General features: G+C 52.0%; 10 protein-coding genes across 10 annotated transcripts; 5 read left to right on the top strand and 5 right to left on the bottom strand.

The window, feature by feature from the left end:
- Positions 1–188: 188 nt before the first annotated feature.
- J4E92_003198 (uncharacterized protein) lies at positions 189–1448 on the top strand (the record flags this gene model as incomplete). The annotated part of the gene is made up of 2 exons (XM_051494597.1): positions 189–193; positions 257–1448. 2 exons carry the CDS (start codon positions 189–191, stop codon positions 1446–1448), a joined length of 1197 nt encoding a protein of 398 aa, XP_051354890.1.
- A 336-nt stretch (positions 1449–1784) lies between these two features.
- J4E92_003197 (uncharacterized protein) lies at positions 1785–2699 on the bottom strand (the record flags this gene model as incomplete). Its single annotated transcript, XM_051494596.1, has 1 exon — positions 1785–2699. One exon carries the CDS (start codon positions 2697–2699, stop codon positions 1785–1787), a length of 915 nt encoding a protein of 304 aa, XP_051354889.1.
- A 562-nt stretch (positions 2700–3261) lies between these two features.
- On the top strand, positions 3262–4542 carry J4E92_003196 (uncharacterized protein; the record flags this gene model as incomplete). The annotated part of the gene is made up of 1 exon (XM_051494595.1): positions 3262–4542. One exon carries the CDS (start codon positions 3262–3264, stop codon positions 4540–4542), a length of 1281 nt encoding a protein of 426 aa, XP_051354888.1.
- Positions 4543–4792: 250 nt separating this feature from the next.
- Positions 4793–5202, bottom strand: J4E92_003195 (uncharacterized protein; the record flags this gene model as incomplete). The annotated part of the gene is made up of 2 exons (XM_051494594.1): positions 4793–4965; positions 5022–5202. 2 exons carry the CDS (start codon positions 5200–5202, stop codon positions 4793–4795), a joined length of 354 nt encoding a protein of 117 aa, XP_051354887.1.
- A 1129-nt stretch (positions 5203–6331) lies between these two features.
- J4E92_003194 (uncharacterized protein) lies at positions 6332–6895 on the bottom strand (the record flags this gene model as incomplete). Its single annotated transcript, XM_051494593.1, has 1 exon — positions 6332–6895. One exon carries the CDS (start codon positions 6893–6895, stop codon positions 6332–6334), a length of 564 nt encoding a protein of 187 aa, XP_051354886.1.
- Positions 6896–7275: 380 nt separating this feature from the next.
- J4E92_003193 (uncharacterized protein) lies at positions 7276–7911 on the bottom strand (the record flags this gene model as incomplete). The annotated part of the gene is made up of 2 exons (XM_051494592.1): positions 7276–7496; positions 7551–7911. 2 exons carry the CDS (start codon positions 7909–7911, stop codon positions 7276–7278), a joined length of 582 nt encoding a protein of 193 aa, XP_051354885.1.
- A 1519-nt stretch (positions 7912–9430) lies between these two features.
- On the top strand, positions 9431–10283 carry J4E92_003192 (uncharacterized protein; the record flags this gene model as incomplete). The annotated part of the gene is made up of 2 exons (XM_051494591.1): positions 9431–10027; positions 10095–10283. The coding sequence occupies 2 exons, from the start codon at positions 9431–9433 to the stop codon at positions 10281–10283; spliced, it is 786 nt and encodes a 261-aa protein (XP_051354884.1).
- Positions 10284–11928: 1645 nt separating this feature from the next.
- J4E92_003191 (uncharacterized protein) lies at positions 11929–13074 on the bottom strand (the record flags this gene model as incomplete). The annotated part of the gene is made up of 1 exon (XM_051494590.1): positions 11929–13074. The coding sequence occupies one exon, from the start codon at positions 13072–13074 to the stop codon at positions 11929–11931; it is 1146 nt and encodes a 381-aa protein (XP_051354883.1).
- Positions 13075–13433: 359 nt separating this feature from the next.
- RO4 (Actin-like protein) lies at positions 13434–14916 on the top strand (the record flags this gene model as incomplete). The annotated part of the gene is made up of 4 exons (XM_051494589.1): positions 13434–13910; positions 13982–14437; positions 14484–14798; positions 14854–14916. The coding sequence occupies 4 exons, from the start codon at positions 13434–13436 to the stop codon at positions 14914–14916; spliced, it is 1311 nt and encodes a 436-aa protein (XP_051354882.1).
- A 1791-nt stretch (positions 14917–16707) lies between these two features.
- On the top strand, positions 16708–17175 carry J4E92_003189 (uncharacterized protein; the record flags this gene model as incomplete). The annotated part of the gene is made up of 1 exon (XM_051494588.1): positions 16708–17175. One exon carries the CDS (start codon positions 16708–16710, stop codon positions 17173–17175), a length of 468 nt encoding a protein of 155 aa, XP_051354881.1.
- Between the last annotated feature and the right edge of the window lie 860 nt (positions 17176–18035).

Genomic DNA, 18035 nt, shown 5'->3' with positions numbered 1-18035 from the left:
CGCTTCGTTCAAGTTTCCTCGAACACTTGATACTAACAATCCAGGGAGATTCTATGCTTGGTATCTCGGTATCACGGTCAGATGAGGGTTTCGTTCGCCAAAGATGGCTTCACATGTGTCTTTAGGGTCGATTCACTTTCATCAGGAGCCACGAAACGCGCTTTCACTGCTCACCCTCGTTTGCAAAAATGGCGTATGGCCGATTGCTCTAGTGTGGTTTACGGATACTTCTACACTCTCAGGCCAAACGCCCCAGATACCAGTCGCCAGCCGCCATGACGACGAGCTCTTCCTGCCGTATGACGCCCTCAGCCCTCAGTTCTAGGTCGCTTGACATCGCTCCTGATAAATCGGAAAGTCGTATGGGGAGCCAGAAGAGCAACGATCTCGAGAACTTGAACCACCCGTACAACAAGACCGACAGTAGACCTGCTATGCCCTACACGATAGGCGCCACGTTCACTGCCCACCGTCACGTACCACCCGCGCCTTTCGGTAACGGTTACAACACTCCATGGCCGCCTTTCAAGACAGGTCACTTCAGACTACCGCAACTCAACTACTGCCTCATCCGACCGCCAATTGAAGGGTGTACGCTCGAAGAGTCCTACACGTTTACCGTCACCGACACAATACGTATCGGCTCCATATACGGTGCGCAAGTTGTCTTGGTCAACGGAGATATAGTAGCAAAGATATACGACCCGCTTTACGATGACGAGTTCGACATCTTCGACGACAAGCGCGATGTTGTCGTTCTATCTGACGGAGATTACTCACGCGAAGCCGCTGCGTACGATGAATTACGACGAGATCCTAAGGCGCAACGCGTTGTCCCGGAATACTATGGTAGCTGGACTATTGACGTAGACACGTTAGTGGACGGCCAGATGTACACACGACACGTTCGGCTCATACTCATGGAATACATACCTGGTACTGTTATGACCGCCATAAAGCCTCATCTGCTCTCTGCACAAACTCGCTCGGCGATTATGAAGAAGGTTCTAGAAGCCGAGTCCCTCATCTTCGCCGCCGGTGTCCTGCACCGCGACATCGCGCCTCGCAACGTCATGCTCGTCTCCCCATCACCCGCATCTTCCCTCGACGACCCAGACCTCCGCATCGTCATCATCGACTTCAACGTCTCCAATGTCATTCGGCTCAGCGAACCCCGTCCTGGCGACTCCGACTCCGCATACATACAACAGCAATGGCCGGACAGGATCATGGGTCCCATAACGAGGTTCTGGAATGCGATGAGCGATTTTGCGTTCAAGGGTTGGGTTGGTCCTAAGCCGGAGACGACGAATGAGTGGCTGTGGGAGTGTTTTGGGGAGAGGGGGGAGTATGTGCCGCTTGTTAGGGATGCGGGGGATAGGAAGGCTTGTCCTAAGATTGATTGGGGTGCAGATCTGGAGAACGGGGGCACGCGGACGGATGTATAGCTGTCAAGGATACTGTTGGTAGTAGGGCGTGATGATGATCTTATAAGTAGGCTGCTGGATACAACGCACTGCGCCGGAAATGTATCGAGACAGAACGATCTATGTACTCTTCGCGCGTATCAAAGAATGTGAGGAAGGGGTGATAGTGTTGATTTAAGTTATGTCATGTGGAACAAGGTCACTCATATCTTTCATGTCTTTCAAGTACGTCTGAATCGATTTGGGGTATCATCGCTACTCATACGCTAAGCTACATAACACCAGGACGCCTACGTCGCCTCTCGTGAGCTCTCGGGCGGTATCCATACAACACCCTAGAAGCTTTGAAAACGCCATCTACTGGCTCCCGCAGTCATTGAAAGCCTGCAGTAGCCAACCCAGCAATGCCTTCCGGATGGAACCCGGCTCCATAACACCTTCCCTGGCGCCCCGTTCATATACCCAGGACATCTTCGCTTCGTCTCCAGCCGTAAATGATTCCCCCTTGTTGCGATTGGCCTTATCTGTACCAGAGTTCAGGCGATGGAAGTCGAAGAGAACCAAATGTTGCCAGTTGAAGAGAGCCACGTGTTTGCACTTTGATGTTTGTGCATATCGACACACTTGTTTACTGTAGGACATTCCGTTCGTCTTTAGACTTCTGCTCCGATTCTGGCTGTCGATCTTGACTTTGTTGATTTCAGCAGGCAGTGCGCCATCGGAGACTATGACCTCCATGAAATCGTCATAGCGGATGAGTCCTCGGCGCTTGTATTCGATCATGGCGATGGTCTTGCCTGGATTGAGGTGTCCCGCAGTAGTTTTGAAGACCAAATCATAACGTACTACCGCCTCTGTTCCGTTTGTGCCCGGATTTTCTAGGATCTCCCCCCTGTCGTTGAGTTCGGTGTACATGGTCCACTGATCGGGGTACAAGACCTGGAGGATTTCCATAATGGGGGAAATAGCGTACAGCAACGAGGCGTAAACGACGTCGCTTTCACTCTCAAGCGGAAGCTTTGAGAAAGTAGTAGCAATAGGGCTATTGCTTTGAAGGTGGTTGGTGAATGTAGGCGTTCGAAGAGTGTTGTCCGCTAAGTCCCAAAAGTGCTTGGAAGGGACATGGCGCAGTATCAGAGGTGGCTTTGCCTTGCTGGTTGATTCGCTGGACGGCTTCACGCTCTTGTAGGTCGTAGTATCTACACCGAGAACTGGTAGTCCTTGGTTGAAGCAGTCAATGCGGCTTGCGGGCGGGGAAGTCATAGGGGCCATCTAGTGGATTCACGGTGAGGGGTGACTCGGTCTGCTAGTTGTGGGAAGAAGTATCTGGGGTCGATAAACAAATGGGAGTAGAGCATTGATTGAGAAGAGGCTGTTTAACCAAGTAGATAACAGAGTGCGACCGTTTGTCGTGTCAGGTGCTTGAGCTCGTGAGTTCATCTAGAGGACCCACTCAATGACGCGATATTCTTTTGCTACATAGTGAAAGTTCTCAAGCAGCCCATTCGAACTATAAGATTTACTGTACATCGACTGGACTACCGATCGTTGCTGCAGTTAGGTAGGTATCGCAGACGCAGCATCCGGTACTACATCCGGGTATTAGGCTCCTTTTCTATGAGCTGATGGCTACTTATCGAGAATTTTTTGACCTTTGGTCTATAAGATTGACCCCAAGAAACGATATTGGTGAATGCACCTGGGCAGTCCCGGCGAACGCGATATCACATGACAGGGTCAGTCGGGCTTAGCGCGCTTGCGTTTGCGCTTCAATCACTTACGCTTTCTCTTCTTTCTTCTCAAGCCACGCCGCCGACCCCAACAACACCAAAATATGTCAGTCGTCGAAATCAAAATGGAGCAGGTCATCAACGATGACGCAGCCGCCAACAGCGCTTGCAGCTGCTTTATCGAACCTCCCGTTTCACTACCAACACATAACCCTGAGTCTTCGGCGAGCACGCTTGGTCCAGATGACATCGCCGTTCAACCTACGCAGCAATTCCCGTATGTCGTAGGCTTCACTGCGACTGCAACGAGACATCAGCCTCCGGAGCCTTTTGGCCTAGGATATGACACTGGATGCCCTTTGAGTCTACCTCTGAACAACCAGAAATCTCTATCAAAGGCGGAGTATTGCCTTTCACGCCACCTTTGCCCCAGTCGATCCCTCGAAGATTTCAAGACGTTGACTATCACGGCGGTCATCCGCACCGGTCACAGCCGAGGAGCACAACTCGTAGTCATCGACAATGACACGGTCGCCAAAATCTACGACCCGCTCTACTACAATGAAGTGAACGAGTATGGCTTCGAAGAAGATGTCATGTTCGATGCATTTTCCGACTACAGTCGTGAGGCTGCTGCCTATAATCAGTTACAGGAGTCGCCAGCGGCACGCCAAGTCACACCTGCGTTCTACGGAACCTGGACCATTTCGGTTGATACTGAGATTCGAGACGGAGGTGAGCTTCAGATGCGCACGCGTCAAGTTCCACTAGTCCTCATGGAATATGTACGAGGAGAGACCATGCGCAATATCGATGCGCGAGCATTACCAGAGCAGATGCGGTCTCGCATTCTCAAGAAAGCCATAGATACCGACATCATCATATTCCATGCAGGCGTCGATAACGAAGATTTCTGCCCCCGAAACATCATGGTAGTCGGCCTTCGGCCCAATCCCAAAGACGATACACCGGATGACGTGGCCATCAAAGCGATCGATTTTAATGTTGCCACTGTCCGTCGTCATCCAAAGTGTTATGGCGCTGACATGGTACGCGAAATTGACGAGGAACGCAAGGCATGGCTTCCTAAGCTTCAATCGCCAATGATTCGATGGTTCAACGGCATCGAAACATTCGCGTGGGATGATTGGTGCCCCCGTGGAGACGGCAAACCCGAACTGTGGCTGTGGGAGCAGTATCGTGACGATGAGCGCTATATTCCCGTCGTTTGGGACCCCTCTAAGCCCAGAGTCCGGCCAGAGGTCGTTGAGCTCGAAAGCGGTTCCGAGACAAGCGTGGATTCAGGTCTGGGTTTGGACATGGTAGTCGAGAAAGGCGAGGAAGGCGGCAAAGAGAGCAGCGTTGAAGTTGCACAGGTGTCATAAGCTTTGCTAGGCGTAACCGGAGTTGTTGTCCTTTTTGGATGTAATTAGATACCCATTGATCAGCATCAGGCCTAGAAAATGTATACTCTCTCTATTATACATGTATCCCTGGAGTATTGAGTGCTCAGATGGTCGATGTGCCCTTCTCTTGGATGGTTATGTGATGAAGTTTTCGCGGCTCTGCATAAATCGATAGCTCACATCAACGTCGCCGAAATGAGATCCTCAGCTCCTCTCTGCCAACTTACGCCTACTCGCAACCCGTCTGGTTGAACTTCATAATCGAGGATGCGTTCGATCCGAAAGCCACAGCGCGATCAATCCATGCATCGATGCTTTCAGCGGCTGGCTGTCGCACCCTGCTCAAGATGTACAACGTGTTCCACTTCTGCGTCTGCACAATCGCCCAATCGACTGCGTAATCTGCGCATCAACGTTAGTGGTCGTGCACTTCGATTAATGCTCATAACACGACTCACCTTGCACAATGTAGTTGGGTCCTGGGCACTCTGCTGTTGATGGCGTGCCAGGGAAGCTGACAACGAAAGCACCGCCGGCGCCATAGGCAGAGTCTACGGGCGTAGCTGTGCCGACAATGTCGACAGTTCGTGGGCCGACAGTCGCGGTGTTGGTGACGCGCACCGTACCATTGTCCTGCATCAGCTGTCAATTACCGTCCAAAGATTCGCATACACGAAAAAGCGCACGTTGAGTTCGTAATTTGCGCTCACGCAACGCGCGCCGGCTGTAGGACCGAATGGTGTACCAGCGACTTGATACCAGGTACCAAGATACGCGTGCAGGTTGAACTTGGAATCAGGAACGGGGTAGAAACAGGTTCCATCATACTGTGCGGCCGCGACATTGGGTGTAGAGCTCGTCTCGTTGTAGGAGGCTTGACGAGGGTGAATAAAGCCTGATGCGGCGGAGGAAAGAGCGAGGACGGTACTGGCGACGCGCATTTTGATCAAGCTTGCACCTTGTGTCGGGATTAGAGATTATGGTGTATGGTGTAGACAATGCAGGGATTGAGGACGTGCCTGCTCTACTTGACATAAAAAAACTGTGGCTGGTGGCACGTCACTCCCAAGCCACTACACAGTACCACGCTTTCATAAACAGTCCAGACTCGGACACATGCGTGCACGTCGCCGGTACCTTTCCCGGACCGACAGGAACCATCGTGAACGCGCATCGGTACACACGTGTTGCCAAGCATGCGGACTCTTTTCCTCGGTCAAAATGTGGTAGCGGAGGTGTCCGGCTCTACTTCTCATTACGAGATGTTGCGGCTGTCGGCAACCGTAGCTGTTGTTTAGTAACGAGGTTGGTGTTTTGAGGACAGGGGTGAGCGACCGAGGGCTGGTGATGACGTATGCGCCGACTTGGCATGGAGCCGCATCACCGCCTTCGTCGCATGCACTGGACACTACCATATTTGCTTGGTTTCGCCTATGGAGGATGCTATGGAAGCCTCCTAAGCTAGGTTTCGTCATTAGATCATGCAAAGGCGTTGCGAGCTTCGTGACCGTCCCAGGGCTCGTACAGAAAACGGTTTGTTATTGACCTAATAGCTATCATTGATCTGCCTAGCCATTTATCGATTACTGAAGTCCTTTAGTAGGGTGTGAGGTTACGAAAAGAGACCCAAATCAAGACAGGCCACTACCTGGCTCACCCAATACCGCATCGCATGCTTCGAGTAGGAATCCCAAGAACGCTAAACGCATACTATCTCTTGCAACGGCGGTAACCCGTACTCCTTCAATCCCCAAGACGTTTCCGAACCTTAAAGAACGAGGTTGTCGTAATCGCAAAGAGCAACGTAAGAGCATTTGTAGGCCTTTGGCTCGTCCACCCACTGCCGATCGATCGTGTCGCCTTCAACGATGCCACCCAGTGTGTTTGGACACAGCCACTTGATAGTCATGAGCAATCTCGGTTGGTGTGTCCCCATGAACTTCTCATAATAGAGTGTTACCCGACTGTAGCCCACCCACCCATTGAGTTGCACGAGTTGAGTAGGATATCTCATCACGATGGCGTGATCGAGAGGACATTTGAGCCATATACGAGCAGCGTCGAAGACATCGTCGTCGGTTTTGAGGGGTCTGAGTGAGTTGTCGTCGGGATCTGGTGGGATGGGTAGCGGAGGGTCTTGGTGGATTGGCGAATCGGGATTTGCGTATTCGGCTTCGAGGAAGACGGTGGCGCTGCGTATGTAGTCTGTAGGTGCATCGGTCGGCCAAATGGTACATATGCTCTGATCTCCCATGCCTTTGAGGTACGGGTTCTTGTACTTTACCAGCTCTTCGTCCGCGTTGTCGAGTGGTGAGCGGTAATCGTGCGCCATTGTGCTGAGAGGATTTGCGTTTTGTAACTAAGGCGATACTGTGTATGAATCCTGAGTAAGCTAATGAGTTAAGCTGCTGATCAAGTGAGAGTGATCTGGAGGCGTTGGGTGGAAAGGACGGCGTACCGGCACGTCCAAAGCAGTCGAACTTGCCGAAACTCATAGTGAATGCGGCTGCTACAATTTCACACTGGTGTGGCAGGAACAATGTAGAAGATGCACACCTCACCAATTTCTAACGTGAAGCGTGACAATCATAAAATGAATAGCAACGGGACTGCTACAATAGAACGCCAATGCGCACAGCGCTTGATCCATGTATCGTGACGCCAAAGCTCAGCAATACCCTAAAAAATGAACAAGAAAGTAAAAATGGACAGCTATTGCAAGCTCTCCGTAGGAACAATGGAGACCTTGAAGATGGTACCAGCCAGTGATGAATCACCGCCAACCGTCACATTACCGGAACCAGATCCGACGTCGTTGTGACATCCCTCCTTGCCCGACTTCTGAAGCATGCGAGCAAAGTAGCCATAGCAATCCTCGACCTTCCAGAAGACACCAGCAGAGTCCTCAGGTTGGGAAGCTGGGGTAACATCAACTGCAACCTTCGTTAGTACGTCTGGATGCTGCGAATTGGATAAGAGTTTCTTACATCTGACAGCATAGTCGGTAATTCTGTTACCATCGCTACCCACGACATTGGCATCCTGTGTGCTGTTCTTGTCGCCGTTGAGTGGGTAGTCAACAGTCGCGGTACACAGCGTACCGGTGGGGATGCGGTCTGGATAGGCGCAACCGGGCATCATGGCGGCGCAGGCGTTGTTAAGGATAGTTTCGAGTTTGGGATCAGCTGTGAAGCTGAGTAATTTTGGGGAGTCGGGGTCGCATGTCGTGATTGTGTCGGATGCGGGTTGCCAGCTGTCACTGGCCCCCGTCTTGGGTGACTGCCGTTGGACGAGCGGTGCCGCGAGCGCCGTCGCTAGAAACGCGCTGAAGAGCATTTGGGTGTACATTCTGGCTGAGAGATCCGACGTGGAAGGTAGGGATGTGGAGAAGATGTGGTACAGCGAGTTGAGTGTCGGTAATGGGAGAACTTGGCGCTTGTCGATACTGGAGGGAAAGACAGGTGGAGGGGAGTCTTTACAAGTCAATGCGCCAAAGCAGTGAGTTCTTCGGTGTTGTGAATGGTCGGTTATCGAGGGAAGAATGTGAGCGAGCGGCCCATCTTCTATATTACCTCTCTCTATGTCATACGCTAAGCATTAGAGTTGTAAGTGATCACCGTGGGGTCGGGAGCACGGTGATGCAAGGTGTGGAGTTAGGAAATGAGGGACCCCCTGTGGGTGACGGACCGTTACAGACATCTCTTTGTTTCCTTCTTTTGCGAGCGGTACAGGGGATTGGCCCTGCATGATGTCTGCCTGTGGACAAGAAACAAGGTTACAAAAACAGGTCTAGACTTTATTGAAACAAAACAGGGTCGTCTGCATGGCTGTGGTCCCTTCAAATCAATTTTGGTGAAGCTGGTGAGTTGAAATGGCGGACGCGTGGGGTCATCTCTCTCGATCAAACGATCGGCAGATCTACCGTCCGTGCCATGAGGCGCGTGGAACCTTCTTCGAAGAACACATCGTTCTTATGAGCTCGCTGCTCAATTGTTCATTGGATTGCAGATGTTTCGCGCGTGCTTCCGCGATTGCGCTTCCACACCCTCTGCCCTTACGCATAGTGACTTTTGGGGGCGCTGTTCTCACAACGTCATTATGCGCGGATTACGGCGAGCAGTCGGGAGGATGCTTGTTCGGTGGTATTGATGAAACAACGAGGTGCCACGCCGCCGTGAAGTTGCTCAGGATAGGGACCGAGAAGCTATGTCATCTGCCAAGGCTCTAGTTCGCCCTTCATTTCCCTGTTGCGCGAATGCCAGGGCTTCCCAACACCAAAGCATCCAGCGCAGTCGAAGCCGAATCTTCTCAAAGCCTCTCAGAAGTTGCGCAGTCTCAGACCAGAGATGCGCGCTGCGACCTTTACCAGAGGTGTACGGTCATGAATGCCTAGACACTCAACAAACAGCACCTGTGCCAGTGTCCAGCAGTCGCGATGTGCCTGCGCAGTAGCAATAGCAGCACGGCAGAGCAGCACGGCATCAGCAGATGTACTGCGCAGAGTCCTGACTAGAAATCCGTTTATCCCACCGAGCGCAATCCTTTTCAATCCCCGAGGCGTTAAGAACATGAATGCGCAGTCATTAGCATTAGGGGTGTAAGATTCCGATACTCTTTCGCGCATTGTCCATAAGGAGCGTACTGCTTACGCCAGCTGGCAAGAGGATTGCCTGCTAACCCGAAGAAGAAAATCTGGAGCGTACACCGTTCAGCCATACAGATTCGCGTACGCGCAGTAAGCAGCGCCTATCGCACATCAGCCTCGAAGGCCAGGCTATACCTAGGCTTCAGCGATGTGCCGTTCATGCGTAGCTTTCTTCGACATTCACCCTCATCACCCTTTACTTGTTTACCATCAACTTTCAGCATGAACACCAAGGCAGAAGCAAACACATGGGCGGATACACCATTCGCCCTCCTCAACATTCCCGGTCAACCAAACACACCAGCATGCACGAATGCCGGTGTTCTCAGTGTCGCCACAGAGATGGCCAATGTTCACAACGTCTTGCTCCGCGCTCTAAATTCCGTATATCACCAAGCGCCCTTCATTCAACTCCCTGGCGATGTAGCGGATCTTATGCTATACGTCACCGCATGGGCGGATACCGTGCACCACCACCACTCCCTTGAAGAGGCTATGTTCTTTCCAAAGATAGAGCAGATCGCAAGAGAGGCTGGAATAGATGGCTGGGAAGGCATTATGGGAGGAAACGTGGACCAGCATCATGAGTTTGAGCCGAAAATTGCAGGGCTGGTGAAGTGGGCCGAAGAAGTTAGGGCTGGAGAGAGAACGTATGACGCGGCGGAGCTGAAGAGGCTGATCGATGAATTCGCACCCATTCTCACTCAGCATCTACATGACGAGATCGATACCTTGATACGACTCGAAAAGTGTGACGGGCTGAAGGTAATGGAGGCGATGAAAGAAGTGGCCGATGAAGGTGCAAAAACTGCTGATCCGGTGCGTAATCCGACATTCTCACTAGCTGCCTGCCGAACGAAAGTCAACTGATAACTCGCGACTCTAGAATCTTGTCATCCCGTTGGTACTTGGCTGTGTCGACAGAAGCTACCCTGGTAGTGGAAACTTCCCACCTGTCCCGTTCTTTATCCCGTACCTGAACGCATATTGGTTTGCGCGAAAGCATAAGGGTGCTTGGAGGTTCAACCCAAGCGATCACTGGGGCAATCCAAGGCCGCTGCAGTTTCTCTCATGATCATTACGAGAAGCCTGAATGAAGTCAGGAAACTGACATAGCATGGCGGTCGCCGAAGCTTGTATGTATTCAGAAGTTGTCTGGCTGATGAATGAGAGCTATTAGGGCTCATGTAGCTTCTGCAGTTGCAATTTACCTCGATAATGGAGGTCCAGGCACGCCTTGTGTACCTTTTGGCTTCCTTTTTTCTGACTACATTATTTCACTCTACCCGATGTATTCATTGGGGTATTTCGAGGCCGCAACATCTGCCTCGGTAGATTATGGTAGTCGAATGCATTCACATCGAAGCACATGCGAGGTACATCTAGGCAGCCTTGCCACTAGGCAATAAAGCAACTTTCCCATCGAAAGCGCTTCTTGGCGCCACATGAGTATCACAAGCCCGATATTTATCTCCTTCTCGAATCTCTGCTACCTCAACACCAAAGTCATAAACTTGCAGCCAACAGATATGTCTGTCAACAGCGTACCTACGAGCCCCCTTCTAAAGCTCCCCGGAGGTGAGTCAGAGCTAGCACCAGAGGAGTAGAAACAGTTGGAGGACAATGAGCTAACATATGTTGACAGAGCTCCGCAATTGTGTCTACAACTATGCACAAGACCCACGCGATGTTCGTCTGATCCACAAGCCCGCCCAGCAACACGAGCAGACCAATACGACTGAACGACAGTTTTTCGGTCTCACACAAGCCTGCCGCCAGCTCCGAACAGAGTACTTGCCTATTCACAGGGCGCAGACTAAGGTTCATATCCAGTGCCAGGACTCGCTTTCTTACATCAGGACCTTCATTTCTTCGAGTGGTGCAGACCCCAAGATCGCTCGCGGAAACGTCATCGTCCAACTGCCAGACCAGTGGTATGAATCTCGGGGCGCATCATCAGATCAAAGGGATATCATAGAGGCCATAAATCTCTGCAGAAGCGCTCCACAGGTTAACATAGCCTTCGCGCTACGCGATGTCCCGCTATCGCAGAGCCGTTTTTGCAGCCGCCGTATGCAGGATATCCTGCGCGACCTCACACAGCCGGAAGCTACGCCTGAGCTGCACGACTTCATCCAAAACTCCGTCGAGCATGTAGAGTGTTGGATAGAGATGCGGCTCGATGATTCGAGTTATCACTTGAATGATTACGTCCATGTAGTATTCAACGTCGATGAGGAGTGGAAAGATTGCTTGTCGGATGGGTGAGAGACTGCTGCTGTTTACAAGGCCTTTTTAGACGATTCAACTTGGTTGTGACAGCACCATTTGAAGAAGAATACGAATTCAAGAGTTCCTGGGTTGGGCTAGATCCGTACATGTAGCTGTTTAGCCGAAGTGTACCTCATGTTACTTAGCATACCAGCGATAATTGAAGGTTTCATCGCTTTGGAATTACTACTTTGCATCATTCGAAGAGTGTTTGTAGGCATTGAATGTATTCTTGGGGTTGCAGAAGCTATGGGTGGCCCACCCGGTACTCTTCTGAGTCGCTGTGAACCAGAGAAGTCAAACAAGGAATACTCAGAAGCGTCAATATAGTAGGCCTAAGCTTGAACTCGATGAACCTGAAAGGGCCACTGAAGGTAGATCAGCATTTGGTGAGATTGGTAAGGTGTTGATAAAGAGCGTCCGCGACATCGCCAACATCATACTTGCTGTCATAGTTCAGACTTCCTCAACTGTCCACGATAAGTGAGCAGAAAATCGCCCATGACGCCATAATGATCTGAGACCCAATCTAGCTCGCCCGCCTCCTTCATCATCTGTCTATGCTCCTCTGCGACTTTGACGCCCATACCGATCCTTTGGAACTTCCAAGGACCTAACCACCCTTGGAACAAGATCTTGTCCATCCTACTACATCCAAACCTATCTCTCATGTCTTTTGGGGACTGGTAACCCCAGGTGTACCCGGCATCGCTGTCTTCTTCACCGGGACGATTGGCGTTTTGAGGGACATTATTTTCATCGTAGACAACGGGGTTGCCGAAGACAGCGGTATTACTGGGAGCGTTTTTATGCCCGCCAATAGAGAGATACATATCCTCGAGCGCATTATCTGTGTGCAGAGAGCGATCGAAGGGCTCGATAGCATTGAGGTCGCCAGCTAGTATTGCGCTTTCGACATCCGGGTGGCTGAGATACTGCTTTGCGGCTGCCATCTGAATGGGGCGGACAGGCGGATCAGCAACCAGAGACTCGAAATGGGTGTTACATAGCCGTAGCAGTTTCACCGGAAGATCTGGACGAATGCAGTTGTATAGTTTGATATCCACAAACAGGCCGTCTCGTCCGAACTTGCTGTACCACGGAACGCGGAACACAGAGTCTATGTGCATTCGCCGATCGACGAGTGTGGTCGTCCCGTAGTGAGAGCTCAGCCAGTTTTGTGAGTCGATGTCTGTGAGGTTGAAGCGTTGCTTGACCCAGGTTGAGTCTCGTATCTGCTCCATGTCTGAGACTCCCATCTCTTGTAGAAATATGACGATCGCGATTTCTGGCGGTGTCGATGATACTAAGTCGTGCAAATGATCTAGTGCAGCGCTCATTCGTTCTTCTGCGAACGGAACGAGGACATCGATATTCCAGGATATCAAACGAAGCTTCCTGGGATGAAGAAGTGTATCTGATTCGTCTTTTGGGAGCGCTCGATCGGATGTTGCTGGCGTCCAATTGCCGTCAGGTGCGACGCGATAGTAAGCTTGCTTTCTTAGCTCGTAAAAGGCATCTTTGCGTTTCTGTATAACAGAGGAGAAACTAGCCGCAGCGGCCTGCATAGCAGGGTTAGGCTTTACTAAGGACATGCTTCTAGGAGGTCTAGTAGGTAGTTAAAATGTATGTAGAGCTGCAAAAAGTTTAGAGAGGGTAGGCCGTAGGCATGAGGACGTAGTAGACAGTATATTGCGTAGCATAATGTTCATTGTAATCGTCCACGGGTAGTTGCCTAGATAGTGCTGATGCGGGGTGAGTGAAGCGCGCAGCTGAGGGCGAAACAATGCTGAATGCTGTGATTGTATCGCTTAACTATATACAATAGTACAATGGAACACAGACGGAGCACAAACTGTAATCGTGGTCGATGTAGATGATGCGCAGAAGCAGATGCGTGTTCTTGGAGGTGCGAGCGCCGGCACGTGATGCGGTGAGGGTACCCCTGTCGTCAATGCCGAAGCGCGTCGTGAACTTTCGCGATTCAGAAGGAGCTCCAACCTGGGGAAGCCGCCACGACACCAGCTCTTCGCCTCGCCGAAACCACCGCCTCTCTAGCTTCATCGCGCCGGATAGATATCTCGAATTACGCACCCCCGACCCCATCGCTATTCTCAACCCCGCCATGGGCTCCCGACTACACAATGCCCCGATCGTGATAGACAACGGCAGTGGAACCATCAGAGCTGGATTTGCAGGCGAGGATGTGCCAAAATGCTTCTTCCCGTCATACGTAGGACGGCCGAAGCATGTGCGGACAATGGCAGGCGCATTGGAGGGCGACGTATTCATAGGACCACAAGCACAACAATATAGGGGGCTCTTCAAGATCAACTACCCATTGGAGCATGGCATTGTCACAGACTGGGACGACATGGAGAGGATATGGCAATATGTCTATACAGAAGGCCTGAGGACCGTCAGCGAAGATGTGAGTTGGGCCATGGCAGATTGCCATTTGCTGCGATTGAGGGGCATCAAGCTGACTATCTGTCTTTGTAGCACCCTGTACTCCTTACAGAGCCTCCGCTTAACCCCCGAGAAAACCGCGATACGGCTGCCCAGATTCTATTTGAGACGTTTAATGTGCCCGCCTTATACACATCGGTCCAAGCCGTCCTTTCGTTATACGCATCCGGCAAGACAACTGGTCTAGTTCTAGATTCGGGAGACGGTGTTTCGCATGCAGTGCCAGTCTTCCAGGGTTTTGCGATTCCCAACAGCATCAGGAGGATAGACGTGGCAGGCCGAGATGTTACAGAGCACTTCCAGCAGCTACTGAGGAAAAGCGGCCGCGTCTTCCACACCAGCGCTGAGAAGGAGACGGTCAAGAACATCAAAGAGGCAACAGGATACGTGGCACTCGACCCGGCCAAGGAGGAGAAGGACTGGTCAGGCTCGTCCAGATCAGAGGGCAAGAGCGTCGACTACGCATTACCTGATGGCCAGAAGATAAAGGTGAGTGCAAATGACGACACTCATCGTACACGAGCTGACAGTCTAGATCGGAGCGGAACGCTTCCGAGCACCAGAGATACTCTTCAATCCCGAGATCATTGGTCTGGAGTACCCTGGCGTGCACCAGATTGTCGTCGAGGCGATACACAGAACCGACATGGACCTCCGAAAGGCGCTTTATGGCAACATTGTGCTCTCCGGGGGCTCCACATTGACAAAGGGATTCGGAAACAGGCTGCTTCATGAGGTGCAAAGACTGGCGGTGAAGGACATGAGGATCAAGATCTTAGCACCACCAGAGCGCATCTACACCACGTGGACCGGTGGCAGCATTCTTGCGGGCCTCAGCACCTTCAAGAAGGTAAGTTTCTTATTCCCAACGAGGCTGTAGCCGGTGAACTGACACGTGCCTGCAGATGTGGGTAGAGAAAGACGAATGGCAGGAAAACCCAGACATCATCCACACCAAATTCGCATAAGCACCGACACGTCGTCTTTGGCAGCAGCACTTACTCCGCACCCGTTTCTCCCGCCTCCGCATCATCTTTCGAGAAGGAGCTGCGTGGTTGCATGGGTAGCGCAGTTGCAGTTAGTCATGGAATGAGGTCCCAAGACCTGGGGTCGCGCCAACCACGAAGGAAGAAAGCTGGGGGCTGCGCGCTTGGTTGGGTCATGGCAGATCTACGTGTCAGCCGGTAGCCGTAGCTTCTAGACGGGAGAGCTACTGTAGCATGCTGCTTTCCCCGCATTCGAGTACGTTTCTGTTACTTAAGCGCGAGCATGGTTCGAGAGTGTCGGTTAGGTAAGGTGTACGAGGGGAGAGCCCGTGCATGGCAGGCGTTTGTGAGCGCTTTGGAATACCCCTATGATTATGAAGCGTACAGAATACCACAATTAATCCACCTGCGAATGTGCACACGGAGGGCGACACGGAAAGTTACAGCCAGAACGTTTGGGCGAATGGGTGTGCCAAGCATCGTGAGGTCTTGTCTAGTCGCGTCAGCTATGGTGTGACTGCGGTCAAATCACCGATGCTTCACTCCACGTAATGTGCAACGCATATTACACACAATGGCGACATGACATGCGCAAATAGCATCACCCCGGCTGCAGCGATCGCGAGCACTGCAGGTACCTGATCACAGGGCCAGCCACAACAGGGGGCCACGTACCTGTTCGACACCGCAGACCGCAAGCACAGAGCCGCCCACGCCTAGACTTCACGATGCTCGACGTCATGCACGACGGTACGTCCGGAGGCTCGGACGGCCAGCTGAACGTGCGCGGTCAGCTGGCAGAGCGAAAAATTGAGCGGCCGAAGGTGTACTTGCTTTTTTGGAAGACGCCACCAACGATGAAGCTCACTGTGCCTTGCAGAAGGATGGATATCGATGCATGCAATGGGTATCAAAACAGCAACACCAGCATCAAACAGGCAGCGTCAGAATCTGCAGCGTCTCCATCTCGGTTCTCCTCTGATCCAGGCACCCGATGGCAAGCGCAGAGCGTATGCGGCGTATGCATGACGCGAGCCAGAGGTGAGACGCAGCACCGCAAAAAAATCTCTTCCCGCCTCCACAGTCTCCGGCGGGAAGCGTGCGCTGGCCGTCGCGGAAGCTGGCACAAGGCCCCAGTTTGCGCATGGCGTCTTCTGCGTCAAATTTTCAGTCAGACACCTCACAGGCGGCGCTTCGGCCATGTGCGCTGCGGTTGCTGCGGAGCCAAGCTCCGGGCTTTCGATAGCGTCATGGGCTCGATCGCTTCGCTCCTTGTTCTCCGCTGCACCTGACCATTTCCCCTGGCAATCTCTTACCCCCGAGAAACTCGCTCCAGCCAATCACCGCGTTTTGAGGGGGTAATGGTAAACTATTCATGGTGCTGAGAAATTTCCTACACTGGCCTTGTTAGGGGACGCATGATCCATTGACTGCCGTTAACTGCAAAGTGTCGCTCAGACTTCCAAGGCTTCTGAGCTGGCCTCGTGCGCGTCTGGTTCGTTTCGTGGCGCCGAAAAAAAGCTTGCGCGTGAGAGGTTTTCTTGCCTTGCATTCCAGTAGTAAGAGGGGATCGTGATCAGTGCGACGCTGTTTGTTATATAAACCCTCTACCCCAGTAGGTCTTGTTGAGTACCAACGATCATCAACCACTACAGATCTTCCCGGAGCTACCTCTTACTATCAACGCTACCCCAGATTTATATCGACGACAGTCGCCACTTGACTTGCTCCCAACAACCAAACACTCAACCAACCTCACTACCAACAATCAAAATGGTCAGCTTCCACATCAACGAGCCTCACCCATCCGCCGGTGCCTACATGTACTCTGGCCGCGGCGGCGCCGGCAATGCCATGCGCATCAAGCCCACTGAGGTCACCCCCGGCCCCACAGCCTCAGGTCCAGCTTCGCGCACCAAGCTACCTCCACCACCCACCAACGCCTTCTACGCCACCGGCCGTGGCGGTGCTGGCAATATGAAGAAGACTGAGCGCGCCATCTTCAGCTTCGACGAGGAACTCCAACAGCAAGAACGCCTCCGCACCCAACAAGCACCCGTCTACCACATCGGTCGCGGCGGTGCCGGCAACCTCGTCGACGAGATGAAGCCCCGATCCCAACGCCAGAACTCCGCCTCCTCCACTTCCAGCTCCTCGAGCGTAGAGAGCGAGAAGGACGGCGTCCGCCGCAGCATGGAGTCCGCATGGCAGCGCCTGAGCAGGCAATTCTCTCACCAATAAGAGAGTCACTGCCGCCTCTCCTTGCGCCCAACCTTCACTTCTTGCATACCCATCTTCAACATGAGAGCTGGTTCTGAATCTCTCATCATCTCAGCATTTCCATCAGCACGGCGTTTCCACGGAGGTCTATCATCTCCCATTGTACAATCACCAACAACAAAAGTCCCTTTTTTTCACGACATGAGTTTTCTCCCTTCATAACGACATATCCACACAACCATCGAGGAGCCAGGCGCCTACCTCCGGTCATCAACAAACATAAAAGTAACATCTTGATACCCGGAAACTACGTCCTGCTCTTGCGAGAGAGGGCCCACTATTCTTTGAACATTTTTTGGATTATTTGCAAAAAGGGGAGGAAGTTTATACCCCCAGGCCAGTGAGAAGCTGGTGAGGACAAGGACGGGTTCGTCTTTGCCTCTGTGAATAGTTTTAATTGAATGATCTCCATCTTCATACTTTTGTGTCAGCTTGCCACTCTGTGATTCTTCCATGTAATCATGCTGTATAAAGTTGTAAACGCAAGGCATATACTTTGGAGTGACGCAATTTTGTGAATACTTGGCCACGTCTACCTAGTAACACACATCCACCCATCCATTTCCTTTGAGCTTCCCTGCTCGATACTTCACAACTGCGTAAAACTTATTCACTAAGCAAAAATCCTCCATCATCTCACAGTAGAAATTTCCAGCCTTGTCGCCCTGCAACCCACGACTCAGCACCGCCGCGTCTCGACTAAACCAGCCCAGCCACCAGCCACCAGCACCACCGCCCATCGTAAACACGCCAAGCTACCCACACGAAATATAACTCGTTTCGCGGAGTCAACTCCGCCAAGTTTCCTTTTTGTGGCGTGT

This window comes from Alternaria infectoria, assembly GCF_024043175.1.
Source record: "Alternaria infectoria strain BMP 0036 chromosome Unknown scaffold_4, whole genome shotgun sequence".
Lineage (NCBI taxonomy): Eukaryota > Fungi > Ascomycota > Dothideomycetes > Pleosporales > Pleosporaceae > Alternaria > Alternaria infectoria.
The sequence above is the reverse complement of the archived record's forward strand: the minus strand, read 5'-3'. Positions and strand labels throughout refer to the sequence as shown.